This window comes from Asterias amurensis, chromosome 8, assembly GCF_032118995.1.
Source record: "Asterias amurensis chromosome 8, ASM3211899v1".
In the NCBI taxonomy this organism is placed as follows: Eukaryota; Metazoa; Echinodermata; class Asteroidea; order Forcipulatida; family Asteriidae; genus Asterias; species Asterias amurensis.
Window position 1 is genome coordinate 13,460,154 of NC_092655.1, and position 24,341 is coordinate 13,484,494.

The 24,341-nt window shown below is 40.3% G+C and overlaps 1 protein-coding gene across 1 annotated transcript; it reads left to right on the forward strand.

The window, feature by feature from the left end:
• The first annotated feature begins 96 nt into the window (after window positions 1–96).
• On the forward strand, window positions 97–17,378 carry LOC139940824 (stress-70 protein, mitochondrial-like). The gene is made up of 14 exons (XM_071937207.1): window positions 97–301; window positions 1,080–1,402; window positions 2,296–2,494; window positions 3,310–3,416; window positions 4,638–4,800; window positions 4,990–5,082; window positions 6,741–6,950; window positions 7,892–8,119; window positions 9,188–9,292; window positions 10,167–10,284; window positions 11,754–11,848; window positions 12,696–12,788; window positions 13,355–13,495; window positions 15,180–17,378. The coding sequence occupies exons 1-14, from the start codon at window positions 200–202 to the stop codon at window positions 15,330–15,332; spliced, it is 2,130 nt and encodes a 709-aa protein (XP_071793308.1). The 5' UTR covers window positions 97–199; the 3' UTR covers window positions 15,333–17,378.
• The last annotated feature ends 6,963 nt before the right edge of the window (window positions 17,379–24,341 follow it).

Genomic DNA, 24,341 nt, shown 5'->3' on the forward strand with positions numbered 1-24,341 from the left:
ATGGAAAGAACTTTCGCGAAAAACTTAAGGTTAAAGGTGAGGACGCATGAGCAATACTCCAGAAATCTTGCATCACATGGAAATTTATACGTAACCGGCTTGTGTGTGGTACGCATTGCACGTGTGATTAAATATCCTCTATCAGCGTTACGGTTTTGCTGCAAATTTGTGGCTATAATTTGCCCAAAAATTCGTAATAATGTTGTCTGTTGGTAGAATAACATCAGGCTGCTTACGTAGCGGCTCGAACTGCCTGAGATCGTTCAGTCAGCAAGGTCAAATTTCAAGTTTATCAAGAACGGTAAGTCGTGAGTCTTCTTCGAAAAGATTTTTGTGATGTGTGAGACAACTCGACACAATTTTTATATAACCCAGCCCAGGCTAGCGGCGCAGGCAGCAGGCAGGCAGATCATGCTGCCTGCCACCACTTTTTCATTTGATATATATTTTTAACAACAAAGGCAAAAATTATAAAAGGATATAGGCTAAATAAACAACATAATTTTTGAGTTAACAAAAATATTCCATAATCATATATATTTGATTTGAATGCAAAACATAAAGTTAAACATGGTAAATGTTTCCGTATTCTCGCCAAAAATCAGAAAGATTGCTAAAATAATTAGGGGATGGGAAAACCACAAATTTTTCGTAATTCATTCTTTATGATTTATATGAAATCACATTTACTCAAAACTTAATATTTGTTAAAAATAAAACTTAAAAAGCTATTAATTTTCACTAATTTTTACAAAAAGAAAAAGGAAAAATGGCACATATCTAAAGATGTTAAAGATTTTAAAGATGTATTGCATAACGAATGAAAAATTGGTGGCAAGAAAGATACGGAAATGTTTCCATTTAATTATGTAATTTTTCAATTTCCTAAAGTTGTTTGAACAAACAACATTGTAATTTGTAAGTCTCATAAATAAGTGTTGGGTCACTCTCAAGGCAAAGGCAACCCTTTACTTGGTCATTTTTTTGGTGTGAACCAGACACTTAAAGTTATCAGCACATAACCTTTTTTTTTACACTTCTTCAAATGCCAGTTCAATACCTGTACCATTTATTTACAGGGAGCATGGAGCATCGTCAACACAGACAACACACAGTCGAGGCGTTTATACTCCTCCGATGGCGTCAAAGGGAGTGTTATTGGCATCGATCTCGGCACCACAAACTCCTGTGTAGCCATAATGGAAGGAAAGACAGCTAAGGTCCTTGAGAACGCTGAGGGCGCCAGAACGACACCGTCCGTAGTCGCATTCACAGCTGATGGGGAACGATTGGTCGGCATGCCCGCCAAACGACAAGCAGTAACAAATTCCAAAAACACATTATACGCAACGAAACGACTGATCGGCAGAAAGTTCACCGATCCTGAAACACAGAAAGACATGTGAGTTCAAATATACCCAAGTGTTTAACATAAAATATAGTAAACTTGCAGCTACAACCATGTATAAAACTCTTTTGGAGAAGTGTTGCTCTCTTGGAGAAGAATCGTCGTGATCTTGACGCTTGTAGTCGCAAGTTTATTACTCAGTTTTTCTTAGAACCACACAATGCAAACATCATTCACCAAGTGTTGTTTGCTAGAATCCTTCCAAACTATGTTCAGTCCTCTCAAAATTTAAACCAAGGCACCCACAGCGCACCCACAGCAATTGCTGTGGTGCCCTGGGCTTTTTCTGTAGGACTTGCCCTTTTGCAAAGTTCCAGTACATTCTTACCTTTAGCTCCATAGAAGTGACGTCTACCGGAGGGAAATTGCTGTGCCACTTCAAGAAGGAAGTTTAAGGCCTGTTTGTTTATTTACACCTTAACTGTCGGACTCTGATAGTTGTGTGTACTAGCGGTAATCGTGCTAGCTTGTGTGCCTAGTCCCAGGGCCCAATTTCATAGAGCTGCTAAGCACAAAATGTGCTTAGCATGAAATTTTTGCCTTGATAAAAACAGGATTACCAACCAAATTTCCACAGGATTTTCAGGATAAGCAAATAACAGCTGAATACCAATAACAGGCAATATCCAACAAATGAAAATTTGGTTGGTAATCCTGTTTTTATCAAGGAAAGATTTCATGCTAAGCAAATATCTGTGCTTAGCAGCTCTATGAAATTGGGCCCTGGTCCCTCCTAAGCGTGATAAGTTTGGAAGTGGAGTTCTCAGCCACACATTACACACCAGAACCGCTTGTTTTCTATGATGGCATATAATATATTTTAGCTTTTGTTAAATTGTAAAGAGGTAGAAGTTCAACAAATTTGTTATACTCTATTTTTTTTCCAGTAAGACTGTCTCGTTTGATATAACAAAGGCCAGCAACGGTGATGCATGGCTCAAGGCACATGACAAAGTATACTCACCGAGTCAAATCGGAGCTTTCGTCCTGATCAAGATGAAGGAAACGGCAGAAAACTATCTCGGTACTCCAGCAAAGAATGCCGTCATTACAGTTCCAGCTTACTTTAACGATTCACAGAGACAGGTGAAATTAATAATTCTTTAATGCCACTTGGCTTCTTTATTTTGACGCCAGATTGTTTATTTTGTTTAGAGGCGCTGGACACTGTTGGTTATTACTCTAAATAGTTGTTGACATAAAAACTTACTTGGTAACAAGCACTGGGGAGCTGTTGATAGTAATAAAAAAAACATTGTGAGAAACGGCTCCCTCTGAACAAATGTAGTTTTTGAGAAAGAAGTAATTTCTCACTAAAATATTTGAATTGAATTTGAGACCTCAGCTGAGGTCTCGTATTCAAGGCATCTGAAAGCACACAGCTTGTGCAACAAGAATGTTTTTTCTTCCATTACATGTACTCTCTCGCAACTTCGACGACCAGTTGAGTTCAAATTTTCACAGGTTTGTTATTTTATGCATTTTATGTTATTTTAAACAATTACCAAAGGTGTCCAGTGCCATTTAAAGCTAGGTCCATAGATTGTTTTTTGTCAATGTAATGCTTAATTATAGGCAAAATTATAAAGAAAAATACAATAAAAGTTGCACGTTATGCGGAATACAGTGTCTAATTGCTGAGAAAAAAAAACACCCCGAAAAGCACTGATACTCAAATAGCCATACCACGATCATACCAAATTTCAAGCTTCTTATTTCTTACGTTTATACACAAACATGGATGCAGTCACACGGTTTCAAAATGCAAGGCAAAGTCAGCACTCAATTTAGATAGCTCTATGGTTGGCACCTAGTTCACTACTTCCCATCGAGAAGAAGGGCTCTAAGACTGAATCCCCAAACGCAGAACTAACTCTCTTCTGTGTTGTTTCTGTTACCAGGCAACTAAAGATGCTGGCCAGATTGCAGGTCTTAACGTTCTGAGAGTGATCAACGAACCGACTGCTGCTGCTCTGGCATACGGCATGGACAAGACAGACGATAAAATGTAAGTTAAAATCCTAATCAACAGCTTCATGTTGGTACTAAGCCAGGGGTCGATTTCACAAAGAGTTAGGACTGGTCTTATCTCGAGTTAAGACGAGTAACTCGTCCTAACTTAGGATTAATCTTAAGGTATGCATGCTAAAGTGCACAGTTGGGACTCGTCCTAAGTCCTAAGATTAGTCTTAAGTTAAGAAGGGTTTTGTGAAAGCGACGGCTGGTTCCTTCTTTCCTGTAAATGCAAGAGTTGAACTGTTCAACTTCTGCAAAACATTTGATGCAAAAATCTTCAGTGATGTCAAAATTTCGATTCGCATTCCCAGGATGTATACACCAGGCCTGGTGGGGAGTATACAGCCTTGTGCAACATTAATATGCGCTATTCGGCTAAATCAATCACAAGAACCATCTCTGCCCTCACAGGTACCCATTTACCCCTGGGTGGAGAGAAGCAATTATAGTTAAGTGTCCTGCTCAGGGACACAAGTGTCATGACCGGGACTCGAACCCACACTCTGCTGAACAGAAGCACCAGAGCCTGAGTTGGGTGATCTTATCCGCTTCGGCCATGACACCCAAAGTCATGGTCACTTTTTGCAAAATGAATTTTGAGAAGAGAAAAAAAAGCAAAGTTGTTTCACAGCCAGAGTCAGGCCTGGAACTTTATCTTTGAACATTTTAAAAGGGCAAGGCCATTTTCAATTGGCCAAGGGCACTTCTATTTGAAAACCTGTGGGGTGTCATGGCCGAGTGGATAAGAGCACACTACTCAAGCTCTGGTGTTTCTGTTCAGCAGAGTGTGGGTTCGAATCCTGGTTGGACACTTGTGTCCCTGAGCAAGACACTTCACTGTAATTGCTTCTCTCCTGCCACCCAGGGGGTAAATGGGTACCTGTGAGGGCAGAGATGGTTCTTGTGATTGGTTTTATAGCCGAGTGGCGCATATATTGCGCACCTGCTGTATACTCCCCAGGGAGCTGAGATGGATTAAGGAAGATTTAAGGCCCAGTGGCCAGGGGTAATAATGTCGGGAGCGCTTTGAGACACCCCTCAGGCATGAAAAGTGCTATATTATTACGGATTGTTATTATTATTATTATTATTATTATTATCTTAAAGTCAACGAAAACTCTTGAAGGGCACCGTCCGAGGCCAAGACGCATGGCCTCTGTTGCCTGCCTGTAATTTCAGGCCTGCACAGCTAATAATTTGACTTCTCTTGTAGCATTGCTGTGTACGATCTTGGAGGCGGCACCTTTGACATCTCAGTTCTGGAGATCCAGAAGGGTGTCTTTGAAGTCAAGTCCACAAACGGTGATACATTCCTTGGTGGTGAAGACTTCGACAACGAACTCCTCAAGTTCCTCGTAAAAGAATTCCAGAAAGAGGTAGGTTGATTTTGATTGGTTTGGGATGGTTTGGCTTCACCAGTTCGCTTCTGGATTAAAAATCCTTTTTCCGTTCAAGATTATTTTCACAGGTGTACATTTTCATGTTACCTCATCCCAAATAATGGTGGCAAATTTGATTGATTCCAGGTTCATTAACTCCTGTTTGTTCTCTTTGTAACATTACAGCAAGGGATTGACATCACAAAGGACAACATGGCCTTACAGAGACTCCGAGAGGCCGCTGAGAAAGCCAAGATTGAACTCTCATCATCTCTCCAGGTAAATTCTTGTCAGATTCTTTTCAAGAAGTTGCTAAGCAATTTGGCCGATGTAGCTTACCAGGTTCAGTGAGGCTGAGGTGGTTTTTGCTCATGCAATGATGCTATTATTTTTCGTCAACCGCATTTCTTCAGTCAAGAATGTGGAAGCAATCTCTCTGAGCATGTTATGCAAATTCTGTAGTTATGCCTCGCCTATTTGTGCTGTATAAGAGATGTTAAACTTGCATCGGGGATAAAGAATATTAATTTTGTTTTTTTACCCATACACCGATGTGTGTTAGCAATGTATACTCAGTGCTTTCCCGAGTCCTGTAAAAAAAAAGATCACAGGCATGTTACTCGGGTGGGATTCAAACCCACGACCCTTGCTATTCTAGAGCAGTGTCTTACCAACTAGACTACCGAGGTTGCCCGGCAGCTAGAGGCAGTTCGAATCCAATGTTTTGGCAGCGGGTACTGCCACGATATAAGAGATGTCAAATTTGCATCGGGTATAAAGAATATTGATTTGGGTTTTTTACCCATACACCGATGTGTGTTAGCATTGTATACTCAGTACTTTCCGGTACTTTCCGGAGTCCTGTGAAAAATATTTGTTTCGTGTTATGCAATTAAATTGTATATTTTGAGTGAAGCCAGGAGTAATTTCACCCTGTGAACTGTCCTACTCTCCGACCTTTTGAAACCATTCAACTGTGTGGGTTTTAAAAGGTGGCACAACTGTGCACAAAACTAATTTGTGTTATTATTGAAAAACCACAGTGGATTATATTAAACAGTCATACAGTAGGAGGGTTAAGGTGTTATGGATCGTTCAGTGTTTTCGGACCAACTCTCTGGAACAAATTACCACATGCCATAAGATCCTCTCGAACAGTTTTAGCTTTCAAACGCAACCTTCATTGCATTTTATTTCATTATATTTATTCTGGTTGTGAAGCCAAGGACTTTTGGAAAAGCAAACTTAATCAAGCTGTATTAGCCAAGAACCCAATGAAGAGAAGACAAAGGAAGAAGTTTCAGTTTTAGATGTGAGAGGAAAACCACAGAAATTATTCCTATTTATGAACCCACACAGTAAGGTAGGGACTGAAAACCCTATCCATGCAGTGGATTACATTATTCGAACCAGGGTCCTAGAGGTGGGAGGCGAGGAAGGATACCACTACGCCAACCTGAACACCCGAACACTTTAAAGACACTGGACACTATTGGTAATTGTCAAAGACCAGTCTTCTCACTTGGTGTATCTCAACATATGCATGAAATAAACAAACCTGTGAAAATTTGAGCTCAATCAGTCGTCGAAGTTGCGGGACAATAATTAAAGAAAAAACACCCTTTTCACACGAAGTTGTGTGCGATTAGATGGTTGATTTTGAGACCTCAAATTCTAAATCTGAGGTCTTGAAATCAAATACGCGGAAAATTACTCCTTTCTCGAAAACTGTGTCACTTCAGAGGGAGCCGTCTCTCACAATGTTTTATAATACCATCAACCTCTCGCCATTACTCGTCACCAAGTAAGTTTTTATGCTAATAATTATATTGAGTAATTACCAATAGTGTCCACTGCCTTTAAGATAATAATAATAATAATAATCTTTTGTTGCTGGATGCCCTTTGATTAAATGCTTCACTATTTGTTCACACCAGACCGACATCAACCTACCGTACTTGACGATGGACGCCTCCGGACCAAAACACATGAACATGAAGCTATCGAGAGCAAAGTTTGAATCCATCGTAGAAACCTTGATCAAGAGAACCATCGGACCTTGTAAGAAGGCCATCCAAGATGCAGAGGTTGCTAGCTCAGACATCAAGGAGGTCTTGCTGGTCGGTGGGATGACCCGCATGCCTAAGGTGAGTTTAATAGGTGACCCTTACACCCATGGGCGTCAATCAGGGGGGGGGGGGACAGGGGTAGTCCCCCCACCTTTTTGACCACCTTTATCATGAAGCCCAAGTTTTGCACTGTGTAAGACGAAACCCTTTGTCCCTATTTGGGCATTAATCCTGTGGGCAAAGGATGACACAATATCCCTTTTCAAAATTGGCCCCTAGATTGCATCACTAGAGCATATAAAAAACAAAATTTAGAGTCACTCCTGATCTATTTGGTTCGTCTCACCTGTCTGAAACTCGCTCAAATCCTTCCGTATCTCTATGCCAACAAGTAAGGGGTTCAGAAGGACTGAGAGCCATAGGTCCAGATAACAATTGCCTATCACCAGCCCCCGATTTCAGGAAGCGCTGCGACGCGTCGCAAGTGCAAGTTGCGACCAGTTACACGTCGTAAATTGTGAACTCGTCGCAGCCACGCTGTGTCTTATAGGTCTGCGATGCATCGCAAACCCTACGATGCGTCGCTACTTGCGATGAGTTTCGTGAAATCGGGGGCTGGACAAAGAACAATTTCGTTCGAAGCAAAACTGCTTACCAAATATTTTTTGGGTGAAGCAAAATCGTACCTTTGCATAGCAAATTTGAAAATTCTTAAATAGTGCAGATAAACTTGTGAAACCAGTTGAAGGTTTCCAGTCTATATTTTTGGAATATCCTTGTTTAAAATGATGTTGGCTTACTTCTTAGTGAAATAAAGATCACATTTCAAAGTCACATCTCCCCGCATGAATTTGAAGAAAAATATATTGTTCTTACTCAACATCCAGCATCGAGCTTTTGAGAATGCAATTTGCAGTTGTGTAATTCTGGAATCTTCTTAAAAATCACTTAAATGGAGTTGTGGTTAATAAGAATCTCTTTGCTATAAATATGAATAATTTAACATCATCCTTATTCAGGTTCAAGACACAGTCAAGGATCTTTTCGGCCGCACCCCAAGCAAGTCTGTCAACCCAGATGAGGCAGTAGCCATGGGTGCTGCTATCCAGGGAGGTGTCCTCGCTGGTGATGTCACAGACGTCCTCCTCCTGGACGTCACTCCTCTGTCCCTCGGTATCGAGACACTCGGCGGAGTCTTTACTAAACTCATCAATAGAAATACCACCATCCCCACCAAGAAGGGACAGGTAAGCAATGCTCATTTTGTGTAATCCTCTTTTTCAGCCATGATTTAACTGGAATTTTGAGGAGCTGTGCCATCTTCTTGCCCTGAGAACAGTTTAAAAAATCCATGCAATAATATATAATAATAGCAACTACAGGGTTGTGATTTCTCCGTTTTTAAACGGTATAAGTAAAAAAAGAAATTCCTTGTTTTTTTTTAACCCCACCCCTAGAAAAAAGACAGCCTATCACATCCCTGCAACTAAAATCAGAATTAACTTTAAATAGTAAACTTACGGGTACAAACATGTGAAAAATCTCCTTTGGAAGAGTGTCGGCTCTAAAAAGAGCCTGTGTGGTCTTGAAGTGTCCAACAGTATTCTGTGCTCGTCTGCTTTTCTCTGGCAGACGAGTAGAGTTTTCTGCTCAAAATCACACCGGCTCTTTTTAGAGCCAACATTTCTCGCACACAATATCAACCTCATTGAAGAAATGTTTTCTTTTTCATGCAGTGATGTTTTCATTTTTCGTCAACCGCTATATCTTCTTTACAGAAGAATGTGGAAAAGACTTGACTGAGCATGAAATGGTACAGAAAGGCAAATTTGAAACAATTCATGCATAAATTGTTTCTCAGGGTCATTGTCCATCGCGAATGCTTCGGCCAGAGATGGAAATGGTACCAGCTGTCACCTCGCTAACAGTGATGGTTTTGCCATTCGTGTGAAAATAAAATTACATTTTGTTGCTGTTTTCTCAGCAAGTATTAAGCTGAAACTTACACATTTGACTTTTATTTCATCTCTCTTTATACTTTTACCCATAAATTAGCATGTTGACAAAAGTAAATCAATGATGCCTGTTATAAACAAGGTTTATATGTAATTAAAATTCAGTTTATCTTTGTAGAATGGTGTTGAATTGTTCTTTCTTTTTTTGGTATACTTTAAGAAGGTTTTGAAAAGGTTTACGGTTTGTACGCTTGTGTAAATGTCGTTAACTGTGAACAGGGCACATTGATGTGGTGGTCTAGCCTACAAATGACCTTCTTGACCTTTGACATTTGACCTTATCTTGCCTACCGCCCTCAGGTGTTTTCCACAGCTGCTGATGGCCAGACGCAGGTTGAGATCAAAGTGTGCCAAGGTGAACGTGAGATGGCAGTCGACAACAAGGTTCTTGGGCAATTTCAGCTGGTAAGTTTTCATCAAAAATTGGCATGCCATAATCCATGGAGAGATGAGATCCGGGCCCAATTTCATGGCTCTGCTTACCGCCAAATTCTGTGCTGCCGAATTTATGCGCTAGTCTTGTAAGCGTAGAATGCCTAGTAACGTGAAGTACGCACGGGCAGAAGCCCAAATTCGCCGCTAACCCGTGAAATACGCTTGCCGTAAGCACAGAATTCCCTGCTTCCCCAAGCGGGGATTCTCTGCCGACGATAAGCAGAGCCATGAAATTGGGCCATGGTCTTGCACCCTGTAACTCATGCTCATTACGAAATTTCTTTTTAGTAGCAAGTGGTATATTTAGTTTTCACACAAGTGGAATACGGGAAAATGTTGAGCTTCTGCATCCCATATCCAAAGTTGTCGAAAGCTGAGTTTGATATGGGGTAAAGATCTACATTTTTCTGTTTTCCGTGAGTATATGTTTGATAACAAATTTATCTTTTAGCAAGCTTGATACATAAGAAACGGCACTTTGTAGACCTGGGTTTCATATGAAACGCACAAAGAAGGTTTACACCACACTCTTGTTCCTTTGGATCGACCAGTTAGAATCGAAGATTCAAGTTTGCTTGAAGATAAATATAAACAAACATTTCTTGGCTTTTTAATTTAAAAATGATAAATCCCACTGCCAATGATTATTTTTTAGATGCAGCCAGCCTGTGGTGAACATTGTTTGTGGCCATCAAATTCAGACATAGATTCTTGAATTTTGTATGCTTTTTGAAATTAAGTTGTAGTATTGTCTGTCATATAGTATTTTCCCCACCTTTGTCACATGAAATGTTCACACATTATGTTTAACCGCTATTGAAATCTTTTTAAACACTATTTTTAGGTTGGAATTCCCCCAGCACCACGTGGAGTCCCCCAAATTGAGGTTGCCTTTGATATCGATGCCAACGGTATCGTCAACGTATCGGCAAGAGACAAGGGAACAGGCAAAGAACAACAGAGTGAGTTCAATGACCCTTAAGCCCTAGTCACACTGCAGCGACAACAAAAACGATAACGAAAACGACGCAAAGAGAACTCATTCTATTGGTTGAATTGCTCCACGCAGAATACGCCCACGCTCGTTGAACCAATTTACCATTCTCATTTTCTTTATCGTTATCGAGGCCTGTGTGACCGACCTTAACACTTTGACCTAATTAATTCATAGCGGTCTGGCTCCCACTAGTATGCATTACTATTTTGATTCTAAAGAATGATAGGCACCAGCCTAACTTGGGTGAGAGCTTCAGTTTGGTTCTTGTTTTCAATTTTAGTAATACTTGTCTGATTTCCTGGTCACACATTTTGTTTTAAACAGATTGAGAAACAGTCTGCTCTTGAATTGCAAATGTCATGGGTCTGACCCCACCCGAGTGGCATACCTGTAATTTTTTTCACAGAAAGTGCTGAGTATACAGTGCTGACAAACATCGGTGTATTTGGCTAAAACAAAAATGAGTATGCCTTAGCCCCGATGCAAATGTAACATCTATTATGTTCCACTCTATTGTCAAAATTTGATCTGTTTTGCACTTGAAAATACTTAGGGTTAGAGTGACACACTTTTTTAAAGGGACACGTTGCCTTGGATCGGACGAATTGGTCTATAAAAAGCATTTATAAGCGTTTTTTATAAAATACATAAGGCTGGAAAGATGGTTTAAAAGTAGAATACAATGATCCACACAAATTTGCCTCGAAATTGCATGGTTTTCCTTTTACTGTGCGAACTAACACGGTTGGCCATTTATGGGAGTAAAAAATTTGACGAGGTAAAAAGAAAACACTGCAGTTTCGAGGCATGTTTGTGTGGATCATTGTATTCTACTTTTACAACATCTTTCTACCCATATGCATTTTATAACAAACGGTTACAAACGCTTTTTAAAGACCAACTCGACCAATTCAAGGCAACGTGTTCCTTTAATGACATTGTTTTATTTCATTTTTGTCTTTCTCATATTTTGTTTTGTATGTTGCTCCCTGGTGTTTTCCTTGTTTATATTTGTGGCCTTGTTTTTCTCTATTGCCTTGTTAATTTTTGTTATTGTAAGTTTTATCAGTTATCTACAATTTATGATGTTTATTTGGGGTGGTATTTATAGTTATACATGTTTTTTCTATTCTAGTAAAATTTGTATGTTTTTGTATGTATTGTGTCATGCCATGTGTTTGTTAATAATTTGCTTTTTTTAGGTCTTGTGTTTGTTTAAGTGTTTTTTGTGAAGCGTTTTGTGTAGTTGGAAAGGCGCTATATAAGCGCAGTTTTTTTAATATTAATAATATTATTACTAAGCTAAGGCATAACAATTATACTTTGTCCAGGCATAAGAATAATAATAATAATAATACTAAGTGAAATTTTAAGAATCACCAGTCGGTAATGGACAAAAGCCCTCATTTTGATTCCCATTGTTTTTTTTGACAGTCGTTATTCAGTCGTCTGGCGGGCTCAGTAAGGATGAGATTGAGAACATGGTGCTGAACGCTGAGAAATACGCTGAGGAGGATCGCAAGAAAAAGGTTTGTGGACTTCTAGAAAATATCAAACCCTTATAGTGTAGGGTAGTTGGTAAAGTCCTATACACATTATCACAATTTGTTGCTGTAATGCTCTCTGTATTTTTTTGTGTTCTTGAATGCCGATATTTTGTGTAATGAAAAGGTACCCAACTATTTTGTCCTTGTGGCCTCGGGGTTGGTAACACTGATTTGAAATGGAGTTAAACAAGATGGCAACAACTTGAGGAAGTTAATTTAGGCTGTATCAAAATTAGTGTGGTGCCCTATTCCTGTACAATTTTACATTTTCCTCATAGAGGTGCCCCTTACATGAGGGAAATTGCTGTGCCCCATCAAGGGCAAAGGTCAAGGCCTGATATAGTGCTTATCACACCTCAGTGTAAAGGTCAAACCCCAACCTCGCTACCATGGGCAGGAAACTCTGATCTGTGTCTTTGATTGGCTATCATATACGGGCAAAATTTGAAATGCCGTGCGTCTCCAAAAAGCTCTATATGCCGAAACGCGTGCGTATAAAGATGTACTTATTCATTTTTTTGTCACGCAACACTGAACGCCAAGGCAAGTTTATGACTTTTTATTACACACAGCGCATCCAGCGTGTGCGCGACTAACGCCCAACACAGAACGGATCAACCACAGGACTAATTGTAATATCCAATATATTTGGATATTTTAAAGTCACACTTCCAGGGGTTATGATCGAGCAAGGCATGCTTGGAAAAAATGGCGCGGCGAGATCGATCACCCCTGGGAACGAGGTAGGTCAAACCCCTACCTAATAACTTGATAATCGTAACTTAATCCCATTTTATGATTTTTCTTTCTCTCTTTTATCTGCATCTAGGATGCTGTGGAGGCTGTCAATCAAGCCGAGAACATCGTCCACGACACAGAAAGCAAAATGGAAGAATTCAAGGACCAACTCCCTGCCGATGAGGTAATTCACCCCTTGCATATGGTGGCTACTTATATAGCACTCACATCCGTCACTGGGTGATGCTCACGGCACTCTTACATTATTACCCCTGGTCAATGGGCCATTTACACCTTGTACAACCTCAGCTCCCTTATGAAAAATATGAGCCATTCCAAAACCTTTTTTCCCTGTTCTGCATTGCTTTGGAACTCCTTGCCTGTTGCATGTTGCCCTCCATCCTTCAATCTAGGCTGTTTTAAGAGGAGTATCAATTTCTAGCTTCAGCTCTTACTTTTCACATTTAATATAAAAAAAATCTTGTAGCCCCTTTATACCAAGAGTGGCTTTTAGCCTTGTTTTGGGTGAAATTGCATAACAAAAATTGTAAAAAATATAATATGTTGCTCTGTTTTTAAAGGAATATCATTTCCTACCTACAGCTCTTCTTCAGTTATTTTTCACATGTAATAATTTTTCGAGTGGCTTTCAGCTTTGTTTGGGGCGAACTTGCATACTAACAAAAGTTTTTAAAAATCTAAAATTATAGTTGACAAATGTTGCTCCGTATTCTTCCCATCTTCTTGTAGTGTGAGAAACTGAAGGAAGAGATCACCAAGGTGAAAGAGATTCTGGCCAAGAAAGATACCGAGTCGGCCGAGGACATCAAGCAAGCTGCATCCACCCTCCAGCAGGCATCACTCAAGCTCTTTGAGATTGCTTACAAGAAGGTAGGAAGCAGATGCTTGAAAAAACATTCTGGGAATTTCATGTTGTTCAATAGACCGTATTGAATAACCCCTTTGCTGCTATGAAAGTCGCCATCTTGTAGGTCAAACCGTATGCGCGTCTTAACGCGTACATTAAAGAAACACGCAGCACGTAATGTTCCCAGTTTGATCTCTACGGCACAAACACGCACACACACGCACGCACACGCTCGTAGACGCCATCTTGTAGGGCAGATATTTGGACGGTGATGTCATATTCAATATGGTCTATAAGCCATTTGCGAGTTAGATTTGAATAATGTCTGGTACAATGTCTAACTTAGTCACATGGTATCGCTTACATTTTAATGCCTCAGACTATAGAGACAGTTACTCTATCAAATGGTTCGAGGCAAGCTTTTGCTTGGCAACCTCCAGATGAGCAAACCCTGGTACCTTTGTGCCATACACGTCCATTCAGAATTGTATGGGTGTTCATCGTCTCTTGCGTAACTACGCATTAGCTTGCCCCTAATCACGTGTCGTAGCAACTATTCGATAGTCTGAGGAGTTCAAATGTAAGTGATGCATCGTAACTAAGGGAGTCATTGTACCAGACATTATTCAAATGTAACTCGCAAATGGCTTATTTCATGATGTTGTTTGCAGTTCTTTAAATTTTGTGTAGGGTTGGGATGTTTTACCGGAAATCAATGTTAAATCCAGTTCTCAATTGGCGTAATGGTTGAATGAAGCTAGACAGTAAAAGAAAAAGAAAGAAAGAAATGTAGAAGCCCACAGTTAAAAAAGCAAAAAGAGAACAATTAGGACCTTTGTTTTGAAAATGTTAGCCCAGATGCAGGGGAGAACTGCCTTTTCTTAATCCCTACAAAATACAATACATTATTTTCAATCCCTGCAATTTGTTTGTGGTCTGATTGGAATTGGTGTCAACTGGTTATAAACTGTTATGGTAAACAGTCACAAGTTCAATTTAACAATTTATGAAAATAACCGGTTATCAAAATAAACGTAGAGAGAGAAGGGTTTGATGATCTGGTGTTCTGTATATCAGTTTAAGTCGGAGCCTAAGCTATGGTTTGAAACAAGCCCCTTGCATAAAAAAAATGGAACGATGTGGATTCTAGGATCAAGACCGGTCTCAGACTTTTTTATGTCAGCATGTTCGTAAAATGGCTGTTATTTTCTGCAGTGCTGATGACACTGCTCCCGTAAGCTCTTTGAAATCTATAACTCTAGGGGTTACTAAAAGGTCGAAATATGAACATACCTCCTAAAATTGGATCGAAATTTTACTCTTTTTTGGGGGGAGGAATTACACTTACTTATTGTTTTAACCAGTTGTGGAAACAATTATTCATTGAACTCAACTAACTTTATTTGTACAAGACTGAACGCAACAGCAGCCATTTTGTAACACAACAACAATAAACATATCAACCAAGAGAGGGCGCTATAGACCTTTTCGCAAATACTCGGGTGCGCACGTAAAGCTTGGAATGTGCTGCATTGTGGTCTAGCTGGTGATCAAATTTGATCCATAGCTATCCCACAATGCACCTCATTCAACAGTGTGCGCTTGCGCAATGGTATTTGCGAAAAGGTCTATACAGAATAGAGACTTTGCCAATTACTACACCCATGGCTGAGACTAATATTCTTTTTCTTTTAAACCTTCTTACAGATGGCATCAGAGAGAGACCAAAGCAGTGGGGGTGGAAGCAGTGACAGCAGCAGCAGTGGAGACGGCACCAGCAGCGGCGACAGCACCGGCAGCAGCGACAGCACCAGCAGCAGCGGTCCTGAAGAAACGACGGAACAGAAGAAAGAGAACTAGACACCTCGTTAATTAATCATTGCCATTTGAGACTGTTTATTAAATTATGACGTAGAGGAGATCGAAGTGGAGAGGACCCTTTTCATTGACTGCCGGGGGCGGTAGATCCTCTGTTGGTGTTCCCCGGAGGTGTGTATGTATAAAGTTTTCAGAGGTGTGGGAAGGTGCACCTCATTCCCTGCAGCCGATTTTACGAAACGCTTGGATTAATCGTATCTCGAGTTAGAACGAGTAACTCGTCCTAATTTAGGATGGGTTCAATGCATCCTAACGTCTATGGTTACAAAACTTAACTTGTCCTAAGTCCTAGGAAGAGTTTGGTGAAGTCGAGGGCTGGACTGTCCCTACTCACAAGGTTTTTGTGTCTGAGGTTTTGGGATGAATAATTGTATAAAGTATCAGATTTCACTTCCAGCGCAAAGTAGTCTTGCTGAATGGCTAATTTCAATTTGTTAATGTAATTGTTGATGTCGCAACAGGATTTCATGTGTCTGCGATGCAAATTACTGGTGTCCGAGTCACAAATTACTGGACAAGAGATTTTATTACATCCGCCTCAAAACAATCCATGTTCCTAGACTTCCCCTGTTCTTCATTAAGCTTCTGAGTTGGCCCTCAAAACAGTGAATGAAGCGCCCTCTACTGGTGGATTATACAAAAACAGGGTCGCCAATCAACACTATTGTGCAGAGGTGCATCTTTTGGGGGGAATTACATTCTTAACTGTATTGGTAAAAAAGAACCCAAAAACCCTGTGAATGCACAGGTAAACTTGGCGCCGGAGATGAATTTTGTGAAATCGAACCATGGTAACCCAACCCACCATCAAATTCTCGTGTACCCAGTGCAGGCATGATATTCCTCTGAGGTCCATTTTCTTAATATTTCCTTTGCCCTGTCAAAAATTAGAAAATGTGTGATAAAAGAGCCTGAAAATTGTATTAAAGGAACATGCGCGCATGTCGGGCCGCGTATAACAGCCATTGCGCCCTCTAAGTCTTATAAATACTCTATGGGTAAGATGCTCAACAAATTACAACCTTGATCACAGGGCCTTGTTCATACATGTATCTCAGTCAAGAGCGTTCCACTTTGTATGGGTAAAAATGAGGAGGTTTAGCAATAAATGGCATAACACGATCTGTGTTTTTAACATCGGAGAATGGGGGACTTTTTGGGGGAATTTTTTAGGACACTAGGTGGCAGCAGATTTACCTGGTAAATGCAGTGTTCTCTAAAGTATGAGCATGCTCAGAATTATGTTAACATCAGGAAGTTACCTGTCTGCTGCACAGACGTCCAATAGTCCCCAATCTGTCTTTTCAGATTTGTATATTTTAAGCTCTTTCACTAAAGACTGGGGCATTGTTACTGCAATCAATGTTTTGTGGTGTATTTGTATGAGAATATTCCCTTAAATAAACATAATCTAAACCCAACTCTCACATTTAAATTCCTTATGTAGGAAATCAATGGGGTACAGGTGTCAGTAATGTAAACTCTGTAGCAATTTTTTTAGTAGGTAACTTGTTTCTACTTAGCAAGTTTCATCTGTACTAAGCAAGTTTGAGGGGGTCATGACTAAACAAAAAGTCAGACATTGTCGTACATTGTTTGCCTAGCAAAGTAATTTGCTCAGCTTAACAGCTTTATGAAATTTGGTCATGCAACTGAAAACACATGTTTCTCGATTTTTGGAAACAAACCAAGGAACATGTTGTTGCATGCCGCTCTTGTGGTTTGAACTTTACCTATAAAGTGTAGATTATATACATTTCAAATAATTGCTTTATTACATTTTGTAACCAATGTCAAAACCCAAGTGTATAGAAAAGACAAATTAGATGTTGATCATAAAAAATAAATCCACCCTGGTTTATCATATTTCATCTTTAATATGGAAATAAACTTATGCAGTACCCTGTGTGAAAATTTTGTGTTATTAAAACAAATTGCTGGCATGATATTTTAATATTATTAAAACATGTACAGAATAGTTGTGATTTGAAAGACTAAATAAATCATTGAATACAGGTGGGAACATGAGATTATTGCTTGTCCAAGTTTCATCTTCATTTACCTGTTGGTGTCATTGACCTGTTGGGTGTCAATTGTGTCAACAAAGCGTATTTGAATAATGGAATAAAAGGGTAGCCACGAGTTCTTACATGGCCGTTTAAAGCCGGCAGGGTCGAACTGCCGTGTGATAAAAGCCCGAGCCTTCGGCTCAGGCCTTTAGCGCCTGGCAACGACCCTGCAAGGTTTTAAACGGACGTTTAAGAACGAGTCACTACTCTTATTCCCATTCATAAATGCCCTTTTTTTCAAAAACGTTAAAAAAATACAATTACAGACACTTTGACAGTTGAAAATTCGAGATTTTAAATATTTTGTTCAAAAACGCTAAAAAGTGTTTGTTGCCCGTGGGTTGTGTGAGCGCTTGGAAGTAGATTACGCGCTGTTACTAATAGCTATGAATTGCGTTACCCGTGATAATCTTGCGCACCTGACATGCGGAAGCCAGCGGTTATAAACACTGGTCATTATCCACCATTGAAACACCCCCACATGACGCGCTCTCCACCAATAGGAGTAGAGAAACTGTCTGGGGTATTTATGAAAACAGATTTAACCCACGACACACCCACAGCAAAAATTGCCATGATGCCGTTTGCTTTTTTTGTATGTGTCCTTTACAATTCCTCAGACACGAGAGGAAAATTAATTGCTGTGTCCCTTGGAGAGCGAAGTTCAAGACCTGGTGACACATGGGTTCAATTTAATTTAGATACACATTTTTGTCCATACTTTTATGAAAAATGTCTACAATATCTTCTAAAACCTTACTTGGTAATTAGTAATGGAGAGCTGTTGATAGTATAAAACATTGTGAGAAACAGCTCCCTCTGAAGTGACCTAATTTTCGAGAAAGAAGTAATATTTTCATCGAATTTGATTTTTAGACCTCAGATTTACAATTTGAGGTCTCGAAATCAAGCATCTGAAAGCGCACAACTCCATGTGACAAGTTTTTAACTCCAACGACCGATTGAGCTCAAGTTTTTACAGGTTTGTTATTTTAAGCATTATGTTGAGATACATCAAGTGAGAAGACTGGTCTTTGACAATTGCCAATAGTGTCCAGTGTCTTTACATATGGAGTTTCAGGCTTTTCTGATAAGCAGGAGCTTGTAAACAAACAGCCAAACATGAAAACAAACATACCGCGTAATGAGATACAACTACAGTCAATGAGAAACATGTAATTGTACTCACTACTCTAGCAAAGTCCTCGGACATGAAATTCATACACTCAATACTTGACTGAAAAATAACCTCTATTTTGAATTTGTACTCTCTTCTCTGTGACCTTAAAGGAACACGTTGCCTTGGATCGGTCGAGTTGGTCTTTGAAAAGCGTTTTGTAACCGTTTGTTATAAAATGCATATGGTTAGAAAGATGTTGTCAAAGTAGAATACAATAATCTACACAAATATGCCTCGAAATTGCGTGGTTTTCTTTTTACCTCGTCCAACAACACGGTCGGCCATTTATGGGAGTCAAAATTTTGACTCCCATAAATGGCCGACCGTGATAGTTCGCGACGTAAAAAGAAAACCGTGCAATTTTGAGTGATACTTGTATGATACTTTTTATGCACAACTGAAAGCCTGGATTCGGCACGCCTATGGGATAACAAAATGCCCAAAACTTTCACATTTTTCAGAAGTTCCTACATAGAACGTCCACAGATTTACATAACATTATTTCCACAGTTAGAAGATGATGATAGCAGAAAGCTTCCTTCAAATATTACTTGATGAGGTGCTGCACAGCATAGTAAAACGTCTTGTCTACACAATATTAAACACGTGTAAAAAACGCCCATATACGAGGTTCATCACCAAAGTACCACACGACAGTCGAGGTACCGTCAAATAGCGTGTAAAGCAACGGGGAAAATATTGACGTGCCGTGCGTGCGCCTTCACATTTTGTACCGTCGCTGAACCTCAGATATGAATGTTTTTGTTGTACCGGTGATCGAGATTGGCGCTCTATGGTGGTGACGACGAGTGTCGCTGTAAGTGTCATAAAAAGGTAAACACAAGATTTGTTTTATTTTGGATTAATGGCGGCCATTTTGCACATTAATGTTTTAATTCTATTCTGGGACCATCAATATCCATTTTTGCTTACTGTAATACATAAACGACGAGCAAAGTATACTGTTCGAAACGTCCAGACCCTAAAATTTATCCTAGCTAGAAAGGTCGATTCTAAATTGGCAATGAAAGAAAAACCCGACGCTTCTCCGTCGGAGCGTCGCTGAACCTTAGATATGATTGTATTTCTGTGCTGATGAGTGTCGCTTATTACGTGGCGTTTCCGTGTAGGAAATTGCCCATTTGCAAGGTTCAAGATTCGTGTGCTGCCACGCACTGCAAAACTGCCTTTTACCACGAAAAGCAATGGGGAATCTGGTGTGGTTGCGCCTACATAGGTGCAGCAAACATGTTCACCCATTTATGGATGTTTTCATAGCAATCACCACATACACAAAGAGATGGTTCTAGGCGATGTAGATTGACTCATGAATTTGCCAGTTCCAACTACGACAAACATGACAAAGTCGCACCCATACGTTTTACGTTAATTTCCAAGTTGGATTCCGAGGCTATTGAACCATTGAAATGGGGATATTTTTGTGGTAATATTGCCCGCACAACATACGATATTTCACTTGTTGCAAATCGGTCATATCTTCGGTACAACCCTAATCCACATAGTGAGCCAGTGTAGTCGCTCAACGTGACAAACCAATGGGAGGCGTTCTTGCCCATATTCGCGAATGAACCCGAGTTATGAGCCTTTCTTTACGCGACACCTCCCGTTCAATTAACGTGTGCTGTGGCGTCATAAAATTAAGCCAGTTTACGGGTTCATTCGCTCAAAGTGAGAAACCAAACTCTCGTAACATTATTATGGGGGGAGTGCAAACGTGTAAATGAGGGGATTGTGATTTTGACCACATTATCGGCAAATTTTATAAGGTGTGTGTGATTGTGGGGGGAGTGCAGAAAAAGGGGTTTGGCAGCGAGCCTGATTAGAGATAGAGAGCAGTCTCTGTCCTGCTCGGAGGTTGGATTGGATGAAAGCCCATATTAAGCAATGATAATAACATCTAGTTATTGGGTAGCATGATATTTTAATATAATTATTTAAAACAATCATGAAGAATATTTGTGATTTGGAAGACTAAATAAATAATTGAGTCCAAACATGCCTCAAACATTCCTCTTCTTACACGCACAGTGTTTGTTCGTGTTTTTGTTGTTAGATAGAAAAAAATGGAAATTTCTGGGGGGAAAATGGGGCATGTTCGGGATTCAATTATTTATTTAATCTTTCAAATCAATGGAATAATCATCGCTTCATCGAGAAGTTGCAACAATGTCAACCATGGATTTTCTTTCTCCAATCCAACAATAATTAAAGCCATTGGTCACTTTCTGAACAGAACAAAAATTAAAAGCTCACAGATTTACAAATAACTTTGAGGGTTCACAGAAGGTATAATGGTGAAAGACTTCCCTTGAAATATTATTATTCAATGAAATGCTTTACTTTTTGAGAAAACATTAATACAAAAAAAAATTATCATTTCTCGACTGGATTTATTTTAAACACATGTCATGACACGGCGAAACGTGCGGATACAAGGGTGGGTTTTCCCGTTGTTCTCTCCCGACTCTGATGACCGATTGAACCTAAATTTTCACAGGTTTGTTATTTTATAATATAAGTTGGGATACATAAAGTGTGGGCCTTTGGACTGTTTACCGGTGTTATGCTTGCCCTCCCGTAACAAACAACACAGTTTCCCGCCCATATATCCCCACCCCCTTATTCTCAAATGGGACAACAACACACCATTAACAAAAACTGCCGATAACGTGGTCAAAATCCCAGACGCCGCAAAGACACGTTTGGAACTCCCCCCATGATAAAGCCACGAGAGTGGTTATTTCACAATTTGAGCGAATGAACCCGTATAATGGCTGAATTATACACACGTTAAATGAATGGGAGGCTACGCGTAAAGAAAGACTCATAACTCGGGTTCATTCGCGAATATGAGCAAGAACGCCTCCCATTGGTTGTCACGTTGAGAGACTTCACCATGTGGATTAGGATTGCACCGAAGATATGACCGATTTGCAACAAGTGAAAATATCGTATGTTGTGCGGGCAATCATTACCACAATAATGTGCCAACTACTGGGGTGACATGTTGCTGCCCCTATGTAGGCGCAACCACATCAGATCCCCGTTGCTTTCCGTGGTAAAAGAAGGTTTTGCAGAATGTGGAAGCTCATGACTGATGGCCCTTGTAAATAGGCTTTTTCTTGTACCGACAAGCCTCTATAGTGAGCGACACTCATCAGCACAAAAATACAATCATATCTGAGGTTCAGCGACGCTACACGACGAGAAGCGTCGGGTCGGGTCCTTCCACGCTGTTTGACGGTAGGTATCTCGACTGTGGTGGTTATGTGCCGCTGGTGTTAAATCGTGTCTCTTGAAACAAGTTGATACACCATTTGTAACCATTCAAATGAATGGTTTGAATGAGTGTGCACACAGTTGGTTTCCGAAATGGTTTTGAATGGTGGTGCAGCTGGTTACAGAATCATCAGGATTGTTTTAGGTGGTGGTGCATCAAAGATCCCCCACTATGTGATAACAGGGGGTGTGGGGTAGATCGATCTGCCCCTGGCTACAAGGTTACTTACCATAGACACTGCATAATTTGTTTAACAGCTTGCTGACCATTAGCCTGAGACCGGCCTTCAAACCGGCGTGTATATTTATTTACCTTTGACCTACATTCTTTCCACTACCAACATTACATGCTAGTACATTTTACACATGTACATCCACACGCATGTACTGTATTACATAATACCACACACGCTAAAGTAAGCTTTCCATATCTGTGTTTTGATTGGTCGTCCGAGGTGTCCTCAGACCTATCAAAACAAACACAGCTACGATAGCTTTTAGTCACTGCATTTATCCAATGATATCATTGTATCCAATGGAATCACTGGATCTTAGGAGCAGAGACCTCTTTATCCTTGCGGCGGATAAAGACAGGTGTCCACGTTTCTCTATCTATGGTCTAACTGACCATCTGAAATCATTCGGCTATGGTAATGCACCCAGGTACAGTGTATGCACAGCTCAAAACCATCTGAATGGTAGCCTGCCTAGGCCTACAGCTTGTCAGCATCAACACTGCTCAAATGGTACTGCCAGCTACTGATAAACCTTTCAAAACCATTCAAAATTGACTAACTTTTTCAATCACTCAAAACCATTAAAAATCCACTATTAGAAAGTTAAACTTCACAACCCCATCAGTTTTGTACACACATAGCAGTACCATTTTGAGCAGTGTATAAACTGTACTGTGTACACCGAATGGTTTCAGATTGTCAGCAAGCTGTAAAACAAATCATGTAGTGTCGTCTATGACATGTATGGGGCAGATAGAAGAACACACACACCCCATGTCAAAAAGTCATGACAATGTGGAATCCTTGATGCACCACTTAAAATAAAACCATTCGACACCAATCGACACGCAACCACCACAGTCGAGAAACCTACTGTCAAACAGCGTAGAGACCCGACCCGACGCTTCTCGGTCTGAGCGTCACTGAACCTCAGACACGATTGTAATTTTGTGCTACTAGAGTGTCGCTTATTAGTGAGGCTTTTCCGTATAAGAAAATGCCTATTTACAAGGTTCAACATTCATGCGCTGCCTCTGCCACTCTCGGCAAAACCTGCCTTTTTACCACGGAAAGCAATGGGGAATCTGGTGTGGATTCGCCTAATAATTATGGGTGTGCAGGAACATTCCACCCCAGTTATGGATATTTTCGCAGTAATCACCACATACACAAAGAGATGGTATTAGGCGATCTAAATTCACCCTTAATTTGTCAGATGCAAACTATGACTAGCCGGACAAAGTCGCACCATATGTTTTACGTTAACTTCCAAAGTCGGATTCCGAGGCTATTGAACCTTTGAAATGGGGATATCTTTGTGGTTATATTGCCCGCACAAATAATATACGATGTCTTTTTACTTGTTGCAAAAAATTTGCCGATAACGTGGTCAAAATCCCAGACCCCCACAACACACATTTGGAACTCTCCCCATAATAAAGTCACGAGAGTGGTTACTTCTCAAAATGAGTGAATGAACCCGTAAAATGGTTGAATTTTATGACGTACAACACCACGTTAAATGAATTGGAGGCTACGCTTAAAAAAAGGCTCATAACTTGGGTTTGTTCGTGAATTTGAGCAAGAACGCCTCCCATTGGTTTGTCACGTTGAGAGACTCCAATGTGATCACTATGTGGATTAGGGTTGTACCGAAGATATGACAGATTTGCAACAAGTGAGAATATCGTATGTTGTGCGGGCAATATAACCACAAAAATATCCTCATTTCAAAGGTTCAATAGCCTCGGAATCCAACTTTGGAAATTAACGTAAAACATAAGGTGCGACTTTGTCGGGCTCCCTCAGTCTGGCAAACTTGAGTAAACTAAGATCGCCTAGAACCATCTCTTTGTGTATGTGGTGATTGCTATGAAAACATCCATAAATGGGTTGAAATAATCCTGCACCTATGTAGGCGCAACCACACCAGATTCCCCATTGCTTTTCGTGGTAAAAATAGGGTTTTGCAGAATGTGGCACCTCATGAATGTTGAACCTTGCAAGTGGGCAATTTCTTGTACGGAAAAGCCTCGATAGTAAGCGACACTCATCAGCACATAAATACAATCATATATGAGGTTCAGCGAAGCTACACGCCGAGAAGGGTCGGGTCGGGTCGGGTCGGGTCGGGTCGGGTCGGGTCGGGTCTCCATCCCTATCAAGCTGTTTGACGGTAGGTATCTCGACTGTGGGGTGGTACTAC

Coding starts and splice junctions, on each gene's coding strand:
- LOC139940824 (XM_071937207.1), top strand. CDS start 200: ATGTTGTCTGTTGGTAGAATAACATCAGGCTGCTTACGTAGCGGCTCG. Junction 302..1,079: donor TTTCAAGTTTATCAAGAACG/GTAAGTCGTGAG, acceptor ATTTATTTACAG/GGAGCATGGAGCATCGTCAA. Junction 10,285..11,753: donor AACAGGCAAAGAACAACAGA/GTGAGTTCAATG, acceptor TTTTTTTGACAG/TCGTTATTCAGTCGTCTGGC.